Source organism: Coturnix japonica, chromosome 2 (assembly GCF_001577835.2).
Source record: "Coturnix japonica isolate 7356 chromosome 2, Coturnix japonica 2.1, whole genome shotgun sequence".
In the NCBI taxonomy this organism is placed as follows: Eukaryota; Metazoa; Chordata; class Aves; order Galliformes; family Phasianidae; genus Coturnix; species Coturnix japonica.
Window position 1 is genome coordinate 86,111,595 of NC_029517.1, and position 17,527 is coordinate 86,129,121.

Genomic DNA, 17,527 nt, shown 5'->3' on the forward strand with positions numbered 1-17,527 from the left:
GAAGCTGGCAGCCTGTGACTTGGATAGGTACACTCTTGGCTGGGTAAGGAATTGGCAGGAGGGCCAGGCCCAGAGAGTGGTGGTGAATGAAGCTAAATCCAACTGGTGGCCTGAGCGGTGTTTCCTGGGGGTCAGTGCTGGGGCCTGTTCTCTTCAATATGTTTATTGATGACCTGGATGAGGGCACTGAGTGCACCCTCAGTAAGTTTGGAGATGACACCAAGTTGGCTGGAAGTGTTGATCTGCCTCTTCTCTCGTATAACTGGTAATAGGACTAGAGGGAATGGCTTCAAGCTGTGCTAGAGGAGATTCAGGTTGGACATTAGGTAATACTACTTCTCTGAAAGAGTGGTCAGGCAGTGGAATGGGCTGCCCAGGGAGGTGGTGGAGTCACCGACCCTGGAGGTGTTCAGGGAACATTTGGAATTTGTGCTGAAGGACATGCTCTAGTGAGAACTATTGTTGATGGGTGGATGGTTGGACTGGGTGATCATGTGGGTCTTTTCCAACCTTGGTGATTCTTTGATTCAATGATTCTATGAGTGACTGAACATCTAGAAGAACATATTTTAGGCACTTTAGAGAAGAAAAAACAAACAAACAAACAAACAAAATAAAACAAAACCAAAAACTAACCATAGTTGAAATGTTTTAGGGACAAATGTAGAGCCTTTGGCTCTATACTGATACATTGAATGAATGCTAAAGAGATGCCAGGACTGATTTTGTGTGTGATTTAACAAATAAATTAATAACTGATATTAGAAGTAACTAAGGATTAATACTGAATAACTACAACTAATTGAGATGCATCTAAACTAACTTTTTATTTGAATTTACCTGAATTGGTAAAAATGTTGATTTTGTATAACAGGTAAGACAGTCAAGAAAACTTGTCACTTGCATTTGTGTGATAAGTGTAATTTTATATAATTTTAAATACTTCTCTATTTCTGTCCTTTTGTATTTAAGGAAACTGCAGCATAATTATAAAGAAGATGTAATAGCTTTAAGACAACCTGAAGAAGCCTACATGTAGAGCTGTACAGAAAGTGATAGACCTAAATCACATGCATTACCAGGCCCTGTAAACACTACACACCTAAGGCTGGCATTTACTATAACAGTAAGTCATCACAGCTGCAAGTGAACATGCACACTTTTTTATGCCTTAGCTGTGTCATGAGCTGTAAAGCTGAAGACTAAAATCTTTTACCCATCTAAGTACCATGCTAATAACCTACTTAGTTGTATATTACAGTTACTAGTACAGTCAGATGAGATCTAGGAAACCAGAGGCCATGGCTTAGGAAATCTGTGTTTAATTCCCAGTTAACAAGCTTTGTGTATAATGGTTGCTTAATCAGTTTGGATTGCTATTCTCAAAACAACTGTAACTTCTGATTGCCCAGACTTGTTGACCTTGGTAAGGTATATAATTTTCAGAAAACAAGCTCTGCATTGCATATTCAGCCATCTTTTACATGACTCAATTTGAATTACCTCCAGATTGAAACAGTTACTGATTTATCGGTTCTTCAACTGTAAGAAAGAGAGCCATACATATTAAGCTGTTCCATCCTTTACCCATTTTATTCATTTAAAGAATAAGATCCTTATGACCTGGACTGTTTCTTCCTGCTTAAGAATTACACTATAAGATGTGTTGATTTAATTAGGTTCTTCCAAGTGCTGTGAGAATAACTTATCAGTTTCTCAACTGAAAATAATAATAATAATTTAACTATATATTTTGAAATTCAGTCAATGTACTATTAACTTATAAAATCTGATCCCCCCCTCTCCTCCCTCCCCCTTACCACTTCTAAGGAAAGTCAGGAAATTACAGGAAGAGGTTATATTCAGAATTATGGAAGGTTAAACTCAAGAAAGAGAATTATGTCAATCTTGCTCCCTGTTGCTTAAATACAAAGAAAATCTTTAACCTCTTGAATATATTTGGGTTATCTACATTATTTGTATGTGTCTGATTTTATGCATATGTTTTATACAATAAAAACTTTTAACATAAGCAATTATTGTGTATCAAAGATGATAACTGAAAAATAAATTACCATGAATTGAATTCTCGTGCAATTTTAAGAAGTAATTTAAATCTTTCTTATTTCTCTAGAAAAAGAGAAATATATAAAAATATTCTAAAAAGAATATGAACCAGCTTTCCTAATGCTTTTTATAGAATAAATTGCAAGCTCTTCTGTATTATGTTTTTTTTTCTTTAAGGCACAACTTCACTGCAAATTGAATAATTATAAAGGTTTTTGATTAATTAACAAAGTACTGGAATTTTCTTGTGAAACAAAATGTAGGATTTAATCTCTAACAGTCAATCTATGGAGTGAAATATATTTCAATAAAAAGTCTATAACTTTTAAAATTATTTTACTTTGAACCAAATAGATCTTACTGTGTTATATGCGATCGTAATGAATTCATATGATGTAGTAATATTTTTTCTTCTTAGCATTAGCGAAAACTTTGTGCTTATCTAAAACTGATCAGTTATTTAAGTTAAAATAATTACACTGAGAAATCTCATTGAGACAATCTGAGTCTTCACCAAGAAAAATGATTACTCATTAGACACATGGCTCTTAGGGGCAAAAACAAATATTCAAGCACATCATACTAACATTAAGCAGATAAAAGCTACTTGAGAATTCAAGATATTATAACCAGAATATATGTTCTCATGACATTTTGACATCTGTGCAAATCTCATCCATCCTTACGAACAGCTGAAGTCTATTTTTTATGCAGTACCAGTTGATCTTCAGGATTATTATTGTTATTATTATTTTTTCTAAAGGAAAGTATATGAAAGGGAAATGGGACTATAAAGGAAGTTCCTAGCAGTACATCCACAAAACTCATCCCAGAAACTGCCTTCTGGTAACAAATGAGAGGAAGAAAGACTCTGGAATCAGACATGCAAGAATTGCTTGGGGTTTCACTGGGGATACATGATCCTTAGGCATCTCTTACCTGTGAAGATTGAAACTTGGCTGGGTACAAAACACCTTCAGGATCTAACATCAAAATGAAGGACTCAAAGCCAAGGTTAACATACAAATACAGTGTAAACTGTGCCTGTAACTTTGAATTGTACCCCATAGAATAGTTTAGAAAGGAAACAATGAGAGCACATTGAAATATTTACTTGCATAAACAGTGCTGACACATTCATATTAGAAAATCCAATTCCTTGACAACTAAAATCAATGGCAAAGCAGTCATCTGCCAGATTCCTCTTGAGTGCACAGCCCACTATTGAAAATCTGTGTCCCCGCAGTTTACCATTAATTCTTTAATCTAGAGGTGATTGGAATGAAAGCTCAGCTTACTTTACTGGTTGTGTTTAAGGCCTGGTATACTGAGTAGAATAAGCAAGTTATTATTACCCGATAATGTGCTGTATCTTCACTGAATGCTCTTCTTTAATACATAAGACTGAAAAGCACATGCCCAGGCCAGCTGTGATAGTTTCTTACACATTTTTCAGAAATTATTTCTATATATGTATATATATATATATTCTAGTTTGGGATTAAATGAATTCCTGTTGTTACAGAATTCTTAAGTACATTTGACTGATGCTTTTAATGGATAATGTTCCACTGATTTCAATGTCACTTGACAAAAGAACCTAGTGTACCTTTTTGGACTATACTATTAATCTGTATGTACAAATAAAATTCATTTGGAAATACAGAAATGCAGATGACCTAGAAATACTGTAAGAAAAAATGCATTTTAAAATGTTCATTAAAATTGTTGTTAACAATTCACTTCCATGTTTTCTTAAATTTAGGCCTGACCATATGTTAAGTAGGATTGAACAATCTTATGTCATTGGCTTTTTTTCTTTCTTCTTTTTTTTTCTTCTTCTTCTTTTTTTTTTTTTTTTTTTTTTTTTTGTCACAAAGTAGCAGAAGGAACATTTATTTGTAGTAGAAGGAATATTTCCTTCTAATGTTTATGATGAAAAAACCCCACAAAGTCAATGAGAATTCTCCTATACGTGGTTAAAATGCTGCCATAAACAAAAGTACCAACATAAATCTCTTGATCTGATAAAAGTTACTTGGATAAAAGCAACAGATAATTCACCACTGGGACTGCCTGAATTTGGGAAGTCTTTAGCCTTCTCCTTCCTCTTGGGCTGACGTGTGAATCCAGTAAATAGCAAAATCTCTCCAATGATAGCAACACTGAAGAGAATTCCTGTGTGCTGAACTGGGACAGCTGGGACATTTTTAATATCATATCTTTCTGACACCAAGTGAAATTACACCTCTTCTCAGCTGCATCCCACAGATGCAAGGGTGGTTCTTCATGTTTATTCCTTGATTTAGGCTTGTAATGGTATCATGCAGGCACATTGTTTAAGGATTTGGCACAAAATGAGAAATGCTAACTAACTAGCCTCTTGGCAATTCTTTACTGTTTGCATACTGATTGCTCCCAGTCTTTTATACAGCTGTAGTTTCAGTCCATAACATAAAATTCAACCATGCCTCTAGTTGCAAGCTTAACAAAAGATCATTCTGTATAAGATTTTCAATTAAATACAATGATTTTATCATTAAATTGTATCAATTGTATTTCCTGAGTGTCTTTTGTTCACTACGATAAAATAAATAAATAAATAAATAATGTTTTAAGAGTTATATCTCTGAAAAGAGCATACACTGATCTGAAAATGACCAGCTATTACACTAAACTGGAGAAATACTTTCATAAACTGTATTGTCTACTTCTTAAATAATACATTTGTTGCAAATGATCTTTTCCATCTAATGTTATTTCGTATATGCCTCTGGAGGCAGCTTGTAAAAGAAACAAAATATTTGAACTTGTAAATCCCAGACTGAGGATTTTGTGTAGTTCATGATGCAAAATGCTGCTTGCAATTTTCTGCTTGCAATGTTATATATTCTATTTTAAAAAATGTAGTGGTTTTTTGTTTTTTTTTTTTTAAGGGGAAAAAAAAAAGGAAAAAAAAAGAACTGTATATATATATATATGTATATATATGTATATATATATATATATAGTTATTTAAATGAAAACTAATAATGATGGAAGACTTACCTAGCAGTGTTAAAACACAAGCCAATATTGCTATCAGGGCTCCAGTGCTAAGTCCGGCAGGCAAGATGTATGCCTCTGCATTACATGTCTGAGCAATACCATCTGCATCGCAATCACAGACTCTTATGGTGAGGGTATTAGTGCTACTAAGTGAAGGTGATCCGCTGTCCACAATGAATATTGGCAAGTAGAAAACAGATTGTTCCTGTCTTCGAAAACCATTTCTTCTGGTTAATACAGTTGCAGTGTTATCTAGGTGAAGGAATAAAAGGATAAAAGTAAAATACTTGGTCTTACTAGAACATAAATATAAATAATACAGGCTTTCACTCAAAAGAATTTAGAGGCACATTCATATTATTTCAATAAACTTACATTTCCTGGTCATACATTCCTTCATCTACAGAGGCAGGATCAGATGAAAATTTAAGTTCAACTAAACTGAAATATTTCTATTTTTGGGAAAGACTGTTTCCAAATTGCAGAAGTCTATTTGGTTTTAGTTTGCTCGCATTGCCACAATCTTGATGTATAGTTGAAGAAGTGATTATTGTAAAGGAGAAGAAAAAAAGTCACACTCAATAATTAGATTAAGTATTTGCATATATTTCATGTCTAATTTCCAAAGTTCTGTAACAACTACTTGTGGTATAGATAGTATGGGAATCATGAGCACATTCATAGGTGAGTAGGCTCTGAAGACCAGTGGCTGATTTTTATTTTTTTTTTAAATGTAAAAAAGAAATTACCCAATTGGCAAACAAATACAAGTAATGTCACATATAATAAAGACATGCACTTGTTTTCCATCTCAGCCAAGATTCAACAAGTTGATTAATATAATCAGTCTTAAATGTGTGCTGCTTTGCTGCTCTGAGCTGGGTGACTAAAAAGTCCATGTGTTCCAGAAAATATTTGCAAAACTCACTGTGTTCAATACAGGTTGACCGCTCCTGAGAGGTAGGGAGATACATCTCCTAGAAATGTATAGAAAAGGTTGGTCGGTCGGTCTGTCTATCTATCATCTAGCTATCTGTCTTTCTATAGATAGATACTGATAGTCTGGTAGAGGTAACTTATTGTGTCATCTATTATGACCTTTCTGAAAAACCATACAAACATTTCTTCATATAGAACCATATGCGATATGTATAAAACTAAATAATGTCAGAAGAGGCAACTGCTGCACTGCCTTTTACCTCCACTGATTTTACTGTCATTAGAAGGATATCTATTACTGAACTTAGCATACTGTAAGTTTTTTGAAAAAGAAACTGTCTTTTTATTGAGTACTTTACAGTACTTGTAACAGTGTCAGATTTCTAGAAATATATTATTTTGATCATTATTTACAGTTCTTCGTTTCAAACAGTAAGCTTCTTGAATGAAGAACATTACATATGTTGGTAACTACATGCAAGAAAAGGCAATAAATAGCTGTGTGAGAAATGTATTTTAGGTCACAGGTACAGAGTGAAAATTCCCTGAAGTATGTAAAACACTACACTTTAGTCCACCATATGTCTCTTTTGTCTTATTAATAAAAATGACTTTGCAACCTTAGTTAGTACTGGTACGTGAAATAGCAATGCAAAAGTAAGGTAGTTTTTAGTTCTGGTCCAAAGGTAATGCCTTCAATTTTATTTTGTTGGTCCCCAACTTCTGAGGGGAATGTTGGTGATGTGGCAGTAAATTTTGATTCTTCCTGTGAATATTTTGTTACATTTTATTGCCATGCAACACATAGCAGCAGAGGGGCAGTCCAACAAAATGCTGTTTGAAATGAAAGTGTGTATGAATAAAAGGTGTGGAATTGAATGTCTTCATGTGGAAAAGAATGGCACCCACTCACATTCATCAGTGCTTGCTGAACATTTACGGAAGCCAAAACACAGGATGTGAGCATAGCTGAGGGAGTGAGTGGTGTGTTTCAGCAGTGGCTACAGCAACAGACATTCACCTCTGCTGGTGCCAGATTTTACAGGCAACGCACACAGGCTTTTGTTCATCACTAGCAAAAATGCTTAGCTGCTGGTAGTGGCTGTGCTGATAAATAGTTTTTGGTATCTGAAAATATGTTCTACCAAATAATTTTATTGTGCACTTTGTGTTGGTTGTATTTTTCATGGAAATAAATAGAAGGAGTAACGTTCATAGTGACAGAGTGACCTGTGTAGTTCTATTTGCCTCAGCTCATAGCCAAACTGACTCATAACCAGCTAGTGCAATAAGAGCACTAATTAGAAGCATGTTCTCAGATATTTTAACTAATAGAAATTTGATGTCAGTGGGAGTCTTTTCATAAGTCTGTAGGTAATGTTAGTGAGAAGTCTGCATAAATACTTCAGGCAGCTTCCATTTTCAAAATCATTCTTCAGTAGGTGGTATGCCTATTGAAAATGTGTGGGTTTTTTTGTATATTTGTTTGTTTTTGTATTTAAAGAATCCCTGTGCACTTTTTTTTGGTGTGTGTGTGTGTTATGCCTTATTTTAATAAAATATGAATTCCTGGACATTTTTCATTTACTGCCCCAAGGTAAAATCTGGACAAAAATGCATAAATACAGTGGAAAAAATGTGAAAAGAGCAACTTCTGGGAAAAAAAAAAAAAAAAGAAGAAGAAAAAAAAAGAAGCTCATGTTTGGCTCAAGGCTGACAATGATGCTGACAACAGCTTTATTCCCTTGACAGATAGTCTACAGATAGAATTATTTAGGGGCTGATTCTGCTTTAATTTATATCCTTACCAGAACAGAAGTTTATATATGTCATAATCAGTACAATATATATTCAAAACAGAAGGTGTTAAAAATGAATATTTACTCAAATGAAAAGGTTCTGTTGCCTTTATATTCTTACCTTTGTTGTCCTGAAGTGTAAAATTATGGTTATTTGCTGCTTCTGCTGTTAAACTGAAGTAGAACTGATGACCATTTGGTGGGTCATCTTTATCAATTGCGCTGATTTTCTGGATGATCTGTTTTGAGATACATAGGTGTTTCATTGTTTGGCACTTGAAGGAGCATTCATACATGCACATTATATAACCTCTCTATTCCCTACTGAAGTGTCAAGTCTCTTTTGAATCCACTTTCCATTATGGTTTGTTTTTCTTAACTCCCAAGCATGTGTTCTTAGTATTGTTAACTAAAACATGACTTTTCCTTACTTTCCTTGTTCTTGAAATTTATTCAATAAAAGTAATGCTTTGCAGGACCTCAGTATAATTAATTCCTGTCATTTGTCAGTGATTGAAGTCATAACTGCCTAGTGGTGGAGGAAGCACTTCTGAATATCCAGAACACAACCCTCTTGTAGTTATCATTTTTTGCAATCAATATTGCACTGTAAAATTCTGCAAAGAAGATATTATTATTTTAATTATTTCTATGCACTTCCTTTTTTTTTTTTAATTTTATTTTAAAGAGAAAAAGAAGTATGAAAAAGAAAATGACAAGTCCTAAGTATAATAATAGTATCTTTTTTCTTTTTTTTTTTTTTCACTTTTTAAATTTTATTTTGTAAAATTCAGTCAAAATTTCTCTCTAAAAGATTTTAATATTGCTTCCAATCCTTAAAGGAATAAATACTACGACATATGAGTTCTGACTGGACCACAGAGACAAGAAGCAAATACACCAGTAGAACATTCTTAATCTATTCCTGTGTTTCTCATGAGTGTGAGCTAACAAACAGTTTTTTTTCTGTTGAGAATTTAAATTTTTCTGTACTTTCAAATGTTTAACAAACATCAGCAACATAAAGGAAAATATTCTAGAAGAAAGCGCAAAAGTGTAAAGCATCGCAGGGAGTATATAGGATCTGTGTGAGTGAGACTTCTACTAGCTTTCTGGGAGAGAGAAGGGAGAATTAGATGTCTTATGAATTAAAATGGAAAACTTAAAATGTGACAGACACTAAGGATAAACAGCATCAGAGTCTAGGACTATGATGAACTCAATAAATTTACTTGAATCTAAGACTATTTGGCAGTTAAGTTAGGAATTAAAAACTAGAGAGTTTGCTCTTGTGAAATTCGTACTTTATTTTTACTTAGAATATTTTGGAATTTAGGAATTTTTACTTAGAACTAGGTCAGTGTTGGGACCACTTCCCAGTATAATAATGAGGAAGTAAGCGTTCTTAACATTATTTAAAACCAATAACTTAGCAAAATGTATTAGTTATGCTGTAAGGAAATTAGAACTTTTAAAACTACATAGAATATGTCATTTTTACATTTTCATTTTTCTCTTGTTGTAGAATAGAATCATGGAATGGCTTGGGTTGGAAGGGAATTCAAAGATCATAAATGTCCCACCCTCTTGCTGCAGGCAGGGTTACCAACCATTAGATCAAGCACTAGATCATGTTGGCCACAGCCCCATCCATCCTGGCCTTGAACACCTTCAGGGACAGGGCATCTACAGGGAACCCTGTTCCAGCATCTCACTGCCCTCTCAGTGAAAAGCTTTCCCCTGACATCAAATCAAAATCTTTCCTCCCTTAGTTTAAAAATATTCCTCCTTGTCCTATCACTACACAGCCATGTTAAAATTTGACCACAACACTCTGGCTGCAAACTTCCAATTCCTTATCCACCAAACAATACACCCTTCCACCCCAGGTAGGGAAAACTAAGGAAAATTTGCTTGTGCTGCACACCAAAGCATCATTCTTACTGCCCTAAATTGATTCTATTTTATCTCAGAGCTGTCAGGAATTCAAAATAAATTACTGTCTAACTAATAAAAATAAACATTAAAAGTATCAAGAGCTATACCTGACCAGCTTGAGCATTTTCACACACAGTTGTCTCATACTCCATGGCAAACTCAGGGGCATTGTCATTGATGTCAAGGATAGTTATGGCTACATATCCTCTCCCAATTTGTGCTGGATTCTCTATTAAAAAAAATATAGATATTAAAAAAATAACCAACAATGAAATTAACTCTATGACAATTTTCTTTGGGTCAGTATGATTTTAATTTGCATTGTTTTGCATATGCTTGCCAAATCAATTTCAAACCCTCTTAGAAAGTAAAGGAAAGCTTAATTTTCTGGACCAAATTAAAACAGCAATTGTGTTTTTCAATAGTGTCAATGAAATCAAGATTTTATTTTTTCAAGGCTAATTTAAAAATCTAACTCATTAATCAGAGCATTGATTTGTATCATATGAAAAGATAATAGCAAAGTGATGTACAACCATCAGCAAGGGTGCATAGTGAGACAAAACAGCACAATTCATATCAGGAATAGCCCAGTTATTATGGATGAAAATAATCTTTGTTAAATTCAAATTAAGAAGTTAAAAACAAAATTCTTTCAGCTATGTTAAAAACAAACAAACAAAAAGAACAATCCAAAAACAAAAAAGAAAAATAAACAAACAACCATGGGGGGAGAATGCAAATCCCAAAGTATTTAATGTGTATACAGAACTATACCTTCCAACAGTGTTATTAATTGATGCATGCTTCTAGATAAAATGTGATTTTGTGCAAGACCAAATGTCATCATTTAGTGGGTGGATGAACCTCAAACAGTATATATTTGGTAGAATAAAGGAAATGATCATCTGTGTATATTATATCAATTTTGTTACATAAAACTTCTGACTTCAATAGACTACCTTACTATTATTTACTGATTTTTACCACTTTTTTCTATTAGTGATGTAGCAGAAAAGGTACAAAATGCTGCACAGCAGCTGGAAAATGAGGGAGAAAATGTGAGATCCCAACTAAACCTGAAGTTTTGCACATAAGCCGTTCATCCAATCTTTTAATTATTACTTACGACTCTCCATAGCCAAGACTGTAATGTTATGAACAGCATTAGTTTCCCTGTCCAAAGATTTAGCAGTTGTAATGACTCCGCTGTTGGCATCAATATTGAAATACCTCTCGAGGTCTGTGTTTCGATCTATTGAGTACCTAGGTGAAGGATGAAAGAAAACTTTTGATTTATGTTCAATTATAGCTTGTAAAAATGTTTCATTGATTTCTCATTAAAAAGACAGAGCTTCCCCATATTGAGCTTAGTTTTGTCCATTTTCTCCAGGGGTTTAAAAGAAGCAAAGCTGTAAGTAAAGGCAAGAGCATGCAGGCTAGTCAATGAAAGACCTGCCCTGACCATGGCAGGCTCTGTTACCTCAAGTAAGGATATAGGATTTCCTTCTCTCTTCATCTCAGTCATAATGGTGATATTTACTTACACATGAAGTAGCATCCTCCTAAAGAGAGAGACTTGGAATTTTGCTACATGGATATACCAGCCAGGCTTTGCTCCCACAGGGGCTCACAGTCTGAGCATAAATCTTTCTGTTACCAGCAGAGCCCCTAAATCACTCAAAGCACTGGGGGCAGGGAAAAATAAATAAATAAATAAATAAGAGGATGGAGAGTAGGTCAAGTGATTGTATGTCATGACACCCACTTTGCTATCTTTAGAAAAAAACTTAAATTCATGCCCGAGACTCTTTGGCTTAACATATTTTTTGTTTTCAAACTTGTTTTAGGGAGGAAAATGAGCTTCTTAGAAAACACCATGAGTGAAAAGGTCAGATTGCCTGTGGGTGTTTTGCTTATGTCCTTTTCGAGAGAAAGAGACAGTTGTTTAGGCAGTGTTAGATTTACAGCTAGAATATTCTTGACAATTGATTTAGTATTGGGTCAGAATCTTGCACTGTCATTTAGATCAAGATAAATTAAAATGTCTGAGTCAGACCAAGTGTGTTCATTACAATTACTGTCACACTGACAACATACAAGATTATTGATATAGCATTAATCAAAACCTTTTAAAAATGTGGAAGGAAAGAATTATGGATGACAGTGCAAAAGCAGGACTTTCCAGACATAATGGTATTATGGCATAATATGTTTGTTCCATTTTGAAATATACCAGCTGTTCTAGTATGGGGTTGTATTAAATATACTCTGCTTTATTTTGGGATTTTATATGACCATTTAGATTTTAAAATATTGAATACAGCATTGCATCTCTGTATTATCTCACAGTAAGAGAAAGACATAAAGATTTTAATAAATACAATAATAGAAGTTTTCATGAATTTATGCTTTCCCTTTTTCACTCTAATTTTATTTCCTTTTTCAGTCAACTTGAACTGTACTTCAATTTTTATTTTCTTTCATGCCAGCACTATTGTTTATTTGGTCAACTGTGCTCTTCATCTGCTTTGTTCCTGTCAAGCTTTCCCTAGAGACTGTGTCTGCGACTTCTCCAAAGCAGTCAGTTGTGGCAGGTTCAGTAGCAGCGATTCAGTCTCCTGTCAGCCCTTACATTTCCTAATTATTAACACTATTACTCTGCAATTTGAAAATTCAAAGGTCTTTCTTACAAAATTGTAAGAAATTGTACAAAGAGAGAAACAGAGAGGAAGAGAAAGAAAGACGAGAGAGAAAAGTGAGAAAGAGACAAACAAAGAAAAAGCACATAATCAATAAAAGAAAGTAACTAAAAGGAAGGGAGGGAGGAAGGGAGGGACGAGGGGAGGGTAGAAGGGAGGGAGGGGGGTGGGAGGAAGGGATGGAAAGATTATGAGGGTCTAAAAAAACAGGTTATAGAAATCAGACAACAGATTGACAGATTGTTATGAAATAAGAATAAAACATTTTTTTTTATACATAGGAACCAAGCAGTTTTGTTTAATCCTTGTTTACAAGTAATGTACTCATACTCAAATTCTGAAAAACAGTTTTAAAAACTTTTAATACTTTAATTCCCTGAAGCCATTAAAACTTGAAAATGTTTGAACAGCAGAAGTTTTAAACCCTGTATTTAAACTAGTTCAAACATCAATAATTCTCAGATACATATGAGTTAACCTCTTATTTTCAAACTATTTCTCCTTTCCTTTCCTTTCCTTTCCTTTCCTTTCCTTTCCTTTCCTTTCCTTTCCTTTCCTTTCCTTTCCTTTCCTTTCCTTTCCTTTCCTTTCCTTTCCTTCCTTTCCTTTCCTTTCCTTTCCTTCCTTTCCTTCCTTCCTCCCCTCCCCTCCCCCTCCCCCATCCCCTCCCTCCCCTCCCTCCCTCCCCTCCCCTCCCCTCCCCCTCCCCTCTCCCCTCCCTCCCCTCCCCTCCCCTCCCTCCCCTCCCCTCCCCTCCCCCTTCCCCTCCCCTCCCCTCCCCCTCCCTCCCCTTCCTCTCCTCTCCTCTCCTCTCCTCTCCTCCTCTTCTCACCTTTTTTCCTCTCCTCTCCTCTCCTCTCCTTCTCCTCTCCTCTCCTCTCCTCTCCTCTCTTCTCCTCTTCCTCTCCTCTCCTCTCCCTCTCCTCTCCTCTCCTCTCCTCTCCTCTCCTCTCCCTCTCCTCTCCTCTCCTCTCCTCTCCTCTCCTCTCCTCTCCTCTCCTCTCCTTTTTTTCCTTTCTTTTTCCTTTCTTAAAACAACAACAACAGCAACAAAAAGACAAACAAACAAACAAAAACACCCCAAGATAATCCTCTAAAACCCTGTAACAGGGCCAATAAATTCATCCTTAGATTTTCACGAGTCAAAATCATACAGAGCATGGACTTAATTTATGGAACTGGATTTAATCCTCTCTACAGACTTCTGCAAAACAATATAATATACCAGAAACTAACATCCATGCCAGAAAACAAAAATTTCACAAGTCAATCCCTGCCAACTCATCCATCTAGGACTTGTTTACTCATGACAGGAAGCAGCTATTTTGAATTGGCTGCAAATATATATAATGGAGGAGAGGAGAGAACACTTGCATCACCTCTAGGAGTAAAACATATGCTTTACTTTTACAACTAGAATTCCTGCTTCAAAAATAACAAAGCTATTAGTTTCACAAAGTCATATTCTATACATGAAAGTAAAAAATTGGCATCACCAAAATAGATGACATCCAAATGTGATGTTTTCTTCTCTGTATGCCCTAAACAAATATTAATAACAAATGAAAGTTAGTACTAACTTTCAGCTGCATTATTGTCCTCTTGCTACAGATATTTATATCCTTAGAATTCCCCAGTCAGAGTAATACCCTGCAGATACTTATGTGTTCCTCTGACAATATTACTACTATGCATAACAAGAGCAATGAGTAACTCATTAGTGTTCTAAATCAGATGATAAGTCTTTTCCTCTGAGAAATATAAAGTATAAAACCAAAGTTTTTGTTGGTGGTCATGGTTGTTTTTTTTTTGTTATATATTTTTTCTTGTGGGTTTTCAGCTGTGGTTTACCATTCAAAAGGGTCCAAGGGCTACTACATTCTTGTGTACAGTGCAATTAAAAAAATGAAAAGAGAGAGAGATCTTAGCCATAACTGAACAAATGCAGCATAATTTGTTACAGATTATAACGCAGTCTTCCTAAATTTACAAATAAATTAATATAGGTAATATAATGAGAATTATTTTTGCTTTGGAATTCTGAATTTATATTTTTGCTAAATAATTTATTTATTTATCTCACCTACTTATTTTACAGATACTTAAATGTATTATTTTTTGAAATTTTATCAATTCGTGTGTATAAAACTGAAATTATGCTAAGAGTATATCTGTCTCCTTCTGCAAAGAAAAGAAAATATTGCTTTCAATGGAAACAAATAATCTCCTACTACAAAACAAACACAAACAAAAAACAGCATCAGAACAAAGGTTAAATAAATATACAATTAAGATGTCTTATAAGTTGCATCACAGGAGATTTAAATTGGATGTTAGGAAATTCTTCATGGAGAGGGTGGTCAAGCATTGGAACCAGCCACTCACAGAAGTGGGGAGTCCTGAAAATTTGAGTTTAAGTATTTAAGAGTTGTGTGGTTGTGACACATGGTTTAGTGATGGGGATCAATAGTTCAGGTTGACAGTTGGACTTGGTAATATTGAAAGTCTTTTCCAACCTAAGTAATTATGTCATCCCATAATTCTAATTACCTGACTGGACTATTTGAAGCATCTGGATCATGGGCAGCAACAGTTCCAATGATAGTGCCGACTTTTGCTGCTTCAGACACCACCATGGAGTATAACCGTGAAGTAAACACAGGTGGCTCATCAACATCTTCTACAATTATCTTCACTGTTGTCATGTCGCTGAAGGGTCCCAGACTTAGGAAACGAGGATCAACATGCATATTGGCTGCTTCTATCCTCAGGGTATAACTTGTTTTAGCTTCAAAATCCAACTCCTACACAGATAAAATTATTTTAAAATTTCATTAACCAATAATGTTGCAGGAAAACTCACAACAGTCAGAAAATATGAGTTTTGCCATTTCTACCCAAGCAGTACTTTTGTTTGGCAGAGCATAGTGTATGGCTCTTCTTTAAGCTCCCTCCAAACACTGCGTTTGCAGTGTCTTGCGAACATAACATAAAACTTAACTCTAACGACAATGACGTAATCATGAGATACTAAAGTTAATTTTCATTACTGTGTTAGTTCTGTTTAAAAATTGTTTAATTAACGTAACAACAACAAAAAAAAAAAAAAGAAAAAAAAGAGAAAAAAAGTGGAAGATAGATAGATAATGGAATATTTCCATGTTTCATGTTGCTGTAGAAAAGTATGTGTAGAATTTTTCAAGAACACCCTATAGTTCCAATAAAATTAGTTTTAGTGAGTATAACTCAATGATATAATGGGAAAGATAAATCTGTAAATTCTACCTTGTGAATGAAACAAGATTTCTCTGAGTTAACAGTAAAACATTTTATGACTTCAATGGAATTAAAATATTCCTTCATTATTTCATTCCTGTGAGTGAATTATTTTTGTCTCACTCATATTATCTTATATAGCATCGAATACAATATGCCATAGTAACTAGATATTAGAAATAACTATATTATCCATTGCTGAAAACACCTCATTTTGGTTTATTTTGGTTTTGCATAACATTGACATTAATTATCAACTATTTCTTGAAGCTCTGTGTAAGTCTGTAGAGATAATGTAGTAATCTATCAGACTACATTGTTCATATGACAAGACTTTTTTACTTAGAAAAAGCTTGAAGATAGTTTTGCTTTATTTATTAAACAAAATATTTTTTGTTTCTTTCCACTTTTATTCCACTCTTATTTTCTTCAGTTAATTTGGAGTCTCCTTTGGAATTAATACATTAGAATTTCAAAACTATCCTCCAGAACTCGTGGAATAACTGTGGTCTAGAGAACAGTACCATTACAAGAATTGTTTTGGAAACAAAACATCTTTTTCCTCACAGACACTGAAGGAAATTATCGAAGAAAAGCATTGTACTAATATTAAAAGAATGTACTTTACATCTAAATTCTTAGACTGTCAGCTTGCACCTAATACCTAGCTTAATATTTATTTGCATTTTCACATTAAGAACAGAAACAAAAGACCCAAGCAGTTTTGAAATTTCAAAAATTTCAAATCTGCAGTCTGATTAGTCTACTGTATTTTCAAACTAGATTTCCAAGTGTGTAAAACAGATTTAAAAATAGTTTCAACAGTTCTGATCCTGAACAAACCATAAATATCTGAAAGGGACCTGAAACATAATTTGACAGCATCTGCAAAGTATTCCTGTACTCACTCAGAGAAGCAGCAGAGGTGAAATACACATCTGTTGACCTACAAATGTGAGGGTCTAAGTTTTCCATCAAGTTACAGTAAATAAATCCCAAATGAGCATCTTAAAGTCAATGCTTAAGCTGGCATTAGAATACAACTGTAAGCAGCCTGGATTTAGAAATGAAAAATGAATTGCAACACATCATACTTGGAAACTTTTATAAACTTCATATGGCAGCAAAAATCTTTTCTGACCAGGAATGTGTATGATCTTCATTTTATTCTAGCACTCACATCCTCTAATAAATCAGAGCTTAAGTTCTCTAAAAAGTGTTATGCCATAAAAGAAGGGCTATCTGAATACTGGGCAATATGCTTGATACAACCAATTACTGGTCACTGTTTGTTACTACTGACATTGTTTGAATCTTAAACTTGGTTTTATATTTAAATTTCAAAATATGAACTATGGAACACAGACTGCCCAGAGAAGCGGTGGATTCCCCTTTCCCTGGAGGCATTCAAGTCCAAGCTGGACTGGGACCTGGGCAGCCTGTGGAAGTTCTGCCCACAGAAAGGGGTTGGGACTGAGTGGCTTTCAGATCCCTTCCAATTCAAGCCATTCTGTGATTCTACATTAAGATGAAAAATCTGTCAGGAAATAAAGCAATTGATGCTTCCAGATGAACAGCAAGGTTAGGGAGAAGACAGCCACATATGGAAAAATATTAAAATTATTTTCCTGTTACAGGGTTTTATGGACTACAGAATTGACATGAAGAATGTAAATGACAGAAGTCTGATATCAGAATTTGGTTTCAGAAACTGATTAATTGGCTGATGGGTCGGTCTAAGGGGATTATAGTAAATGG

General features: G+C 34.5%; 1 protein-coding gene across 2 annotated transcripts in view; it reads right to left on the bottom strand.

Moving 5' to 3' along the window:
- CDH7 (cadherin 7) overlaps positions 1–17,527 on the bottom strand; it is an 84,155-nt gene that overhangs the window by 7,253 nt on the left and 59,375 nt on the right. The window contains exons 7-11 of one of the 2 annotated variants that reach the window (XM_015855215.2): positions 15,044–15,297; positions 10,921–11,057; positions 9,899–10,020; positions 7,975–8,092; positions 5,116–5,367 (exon numbers count right to left, since the gene is read on the bottom strand). In XM_015855215.2, coding sequence (XP_015710701.1) covers positions 5,116–5,367; positions 7,975–8,092; positions 9,899–10,020; positions 10,921–11,057; positions 15,044–15,297 — 883 coding nt within the window. Of the gene's footprint in view, positions 1–5,115; positions 5,368–6,043; positions 6,093–7,974; positions 8,093–9,898; positions 10,021–10,920; positions 11,058–15,043; positions 15,298–17,527 lie in introns of those variants that run through there. The other variant, XM_015855214.2, reaches the window with a different exon arrangement.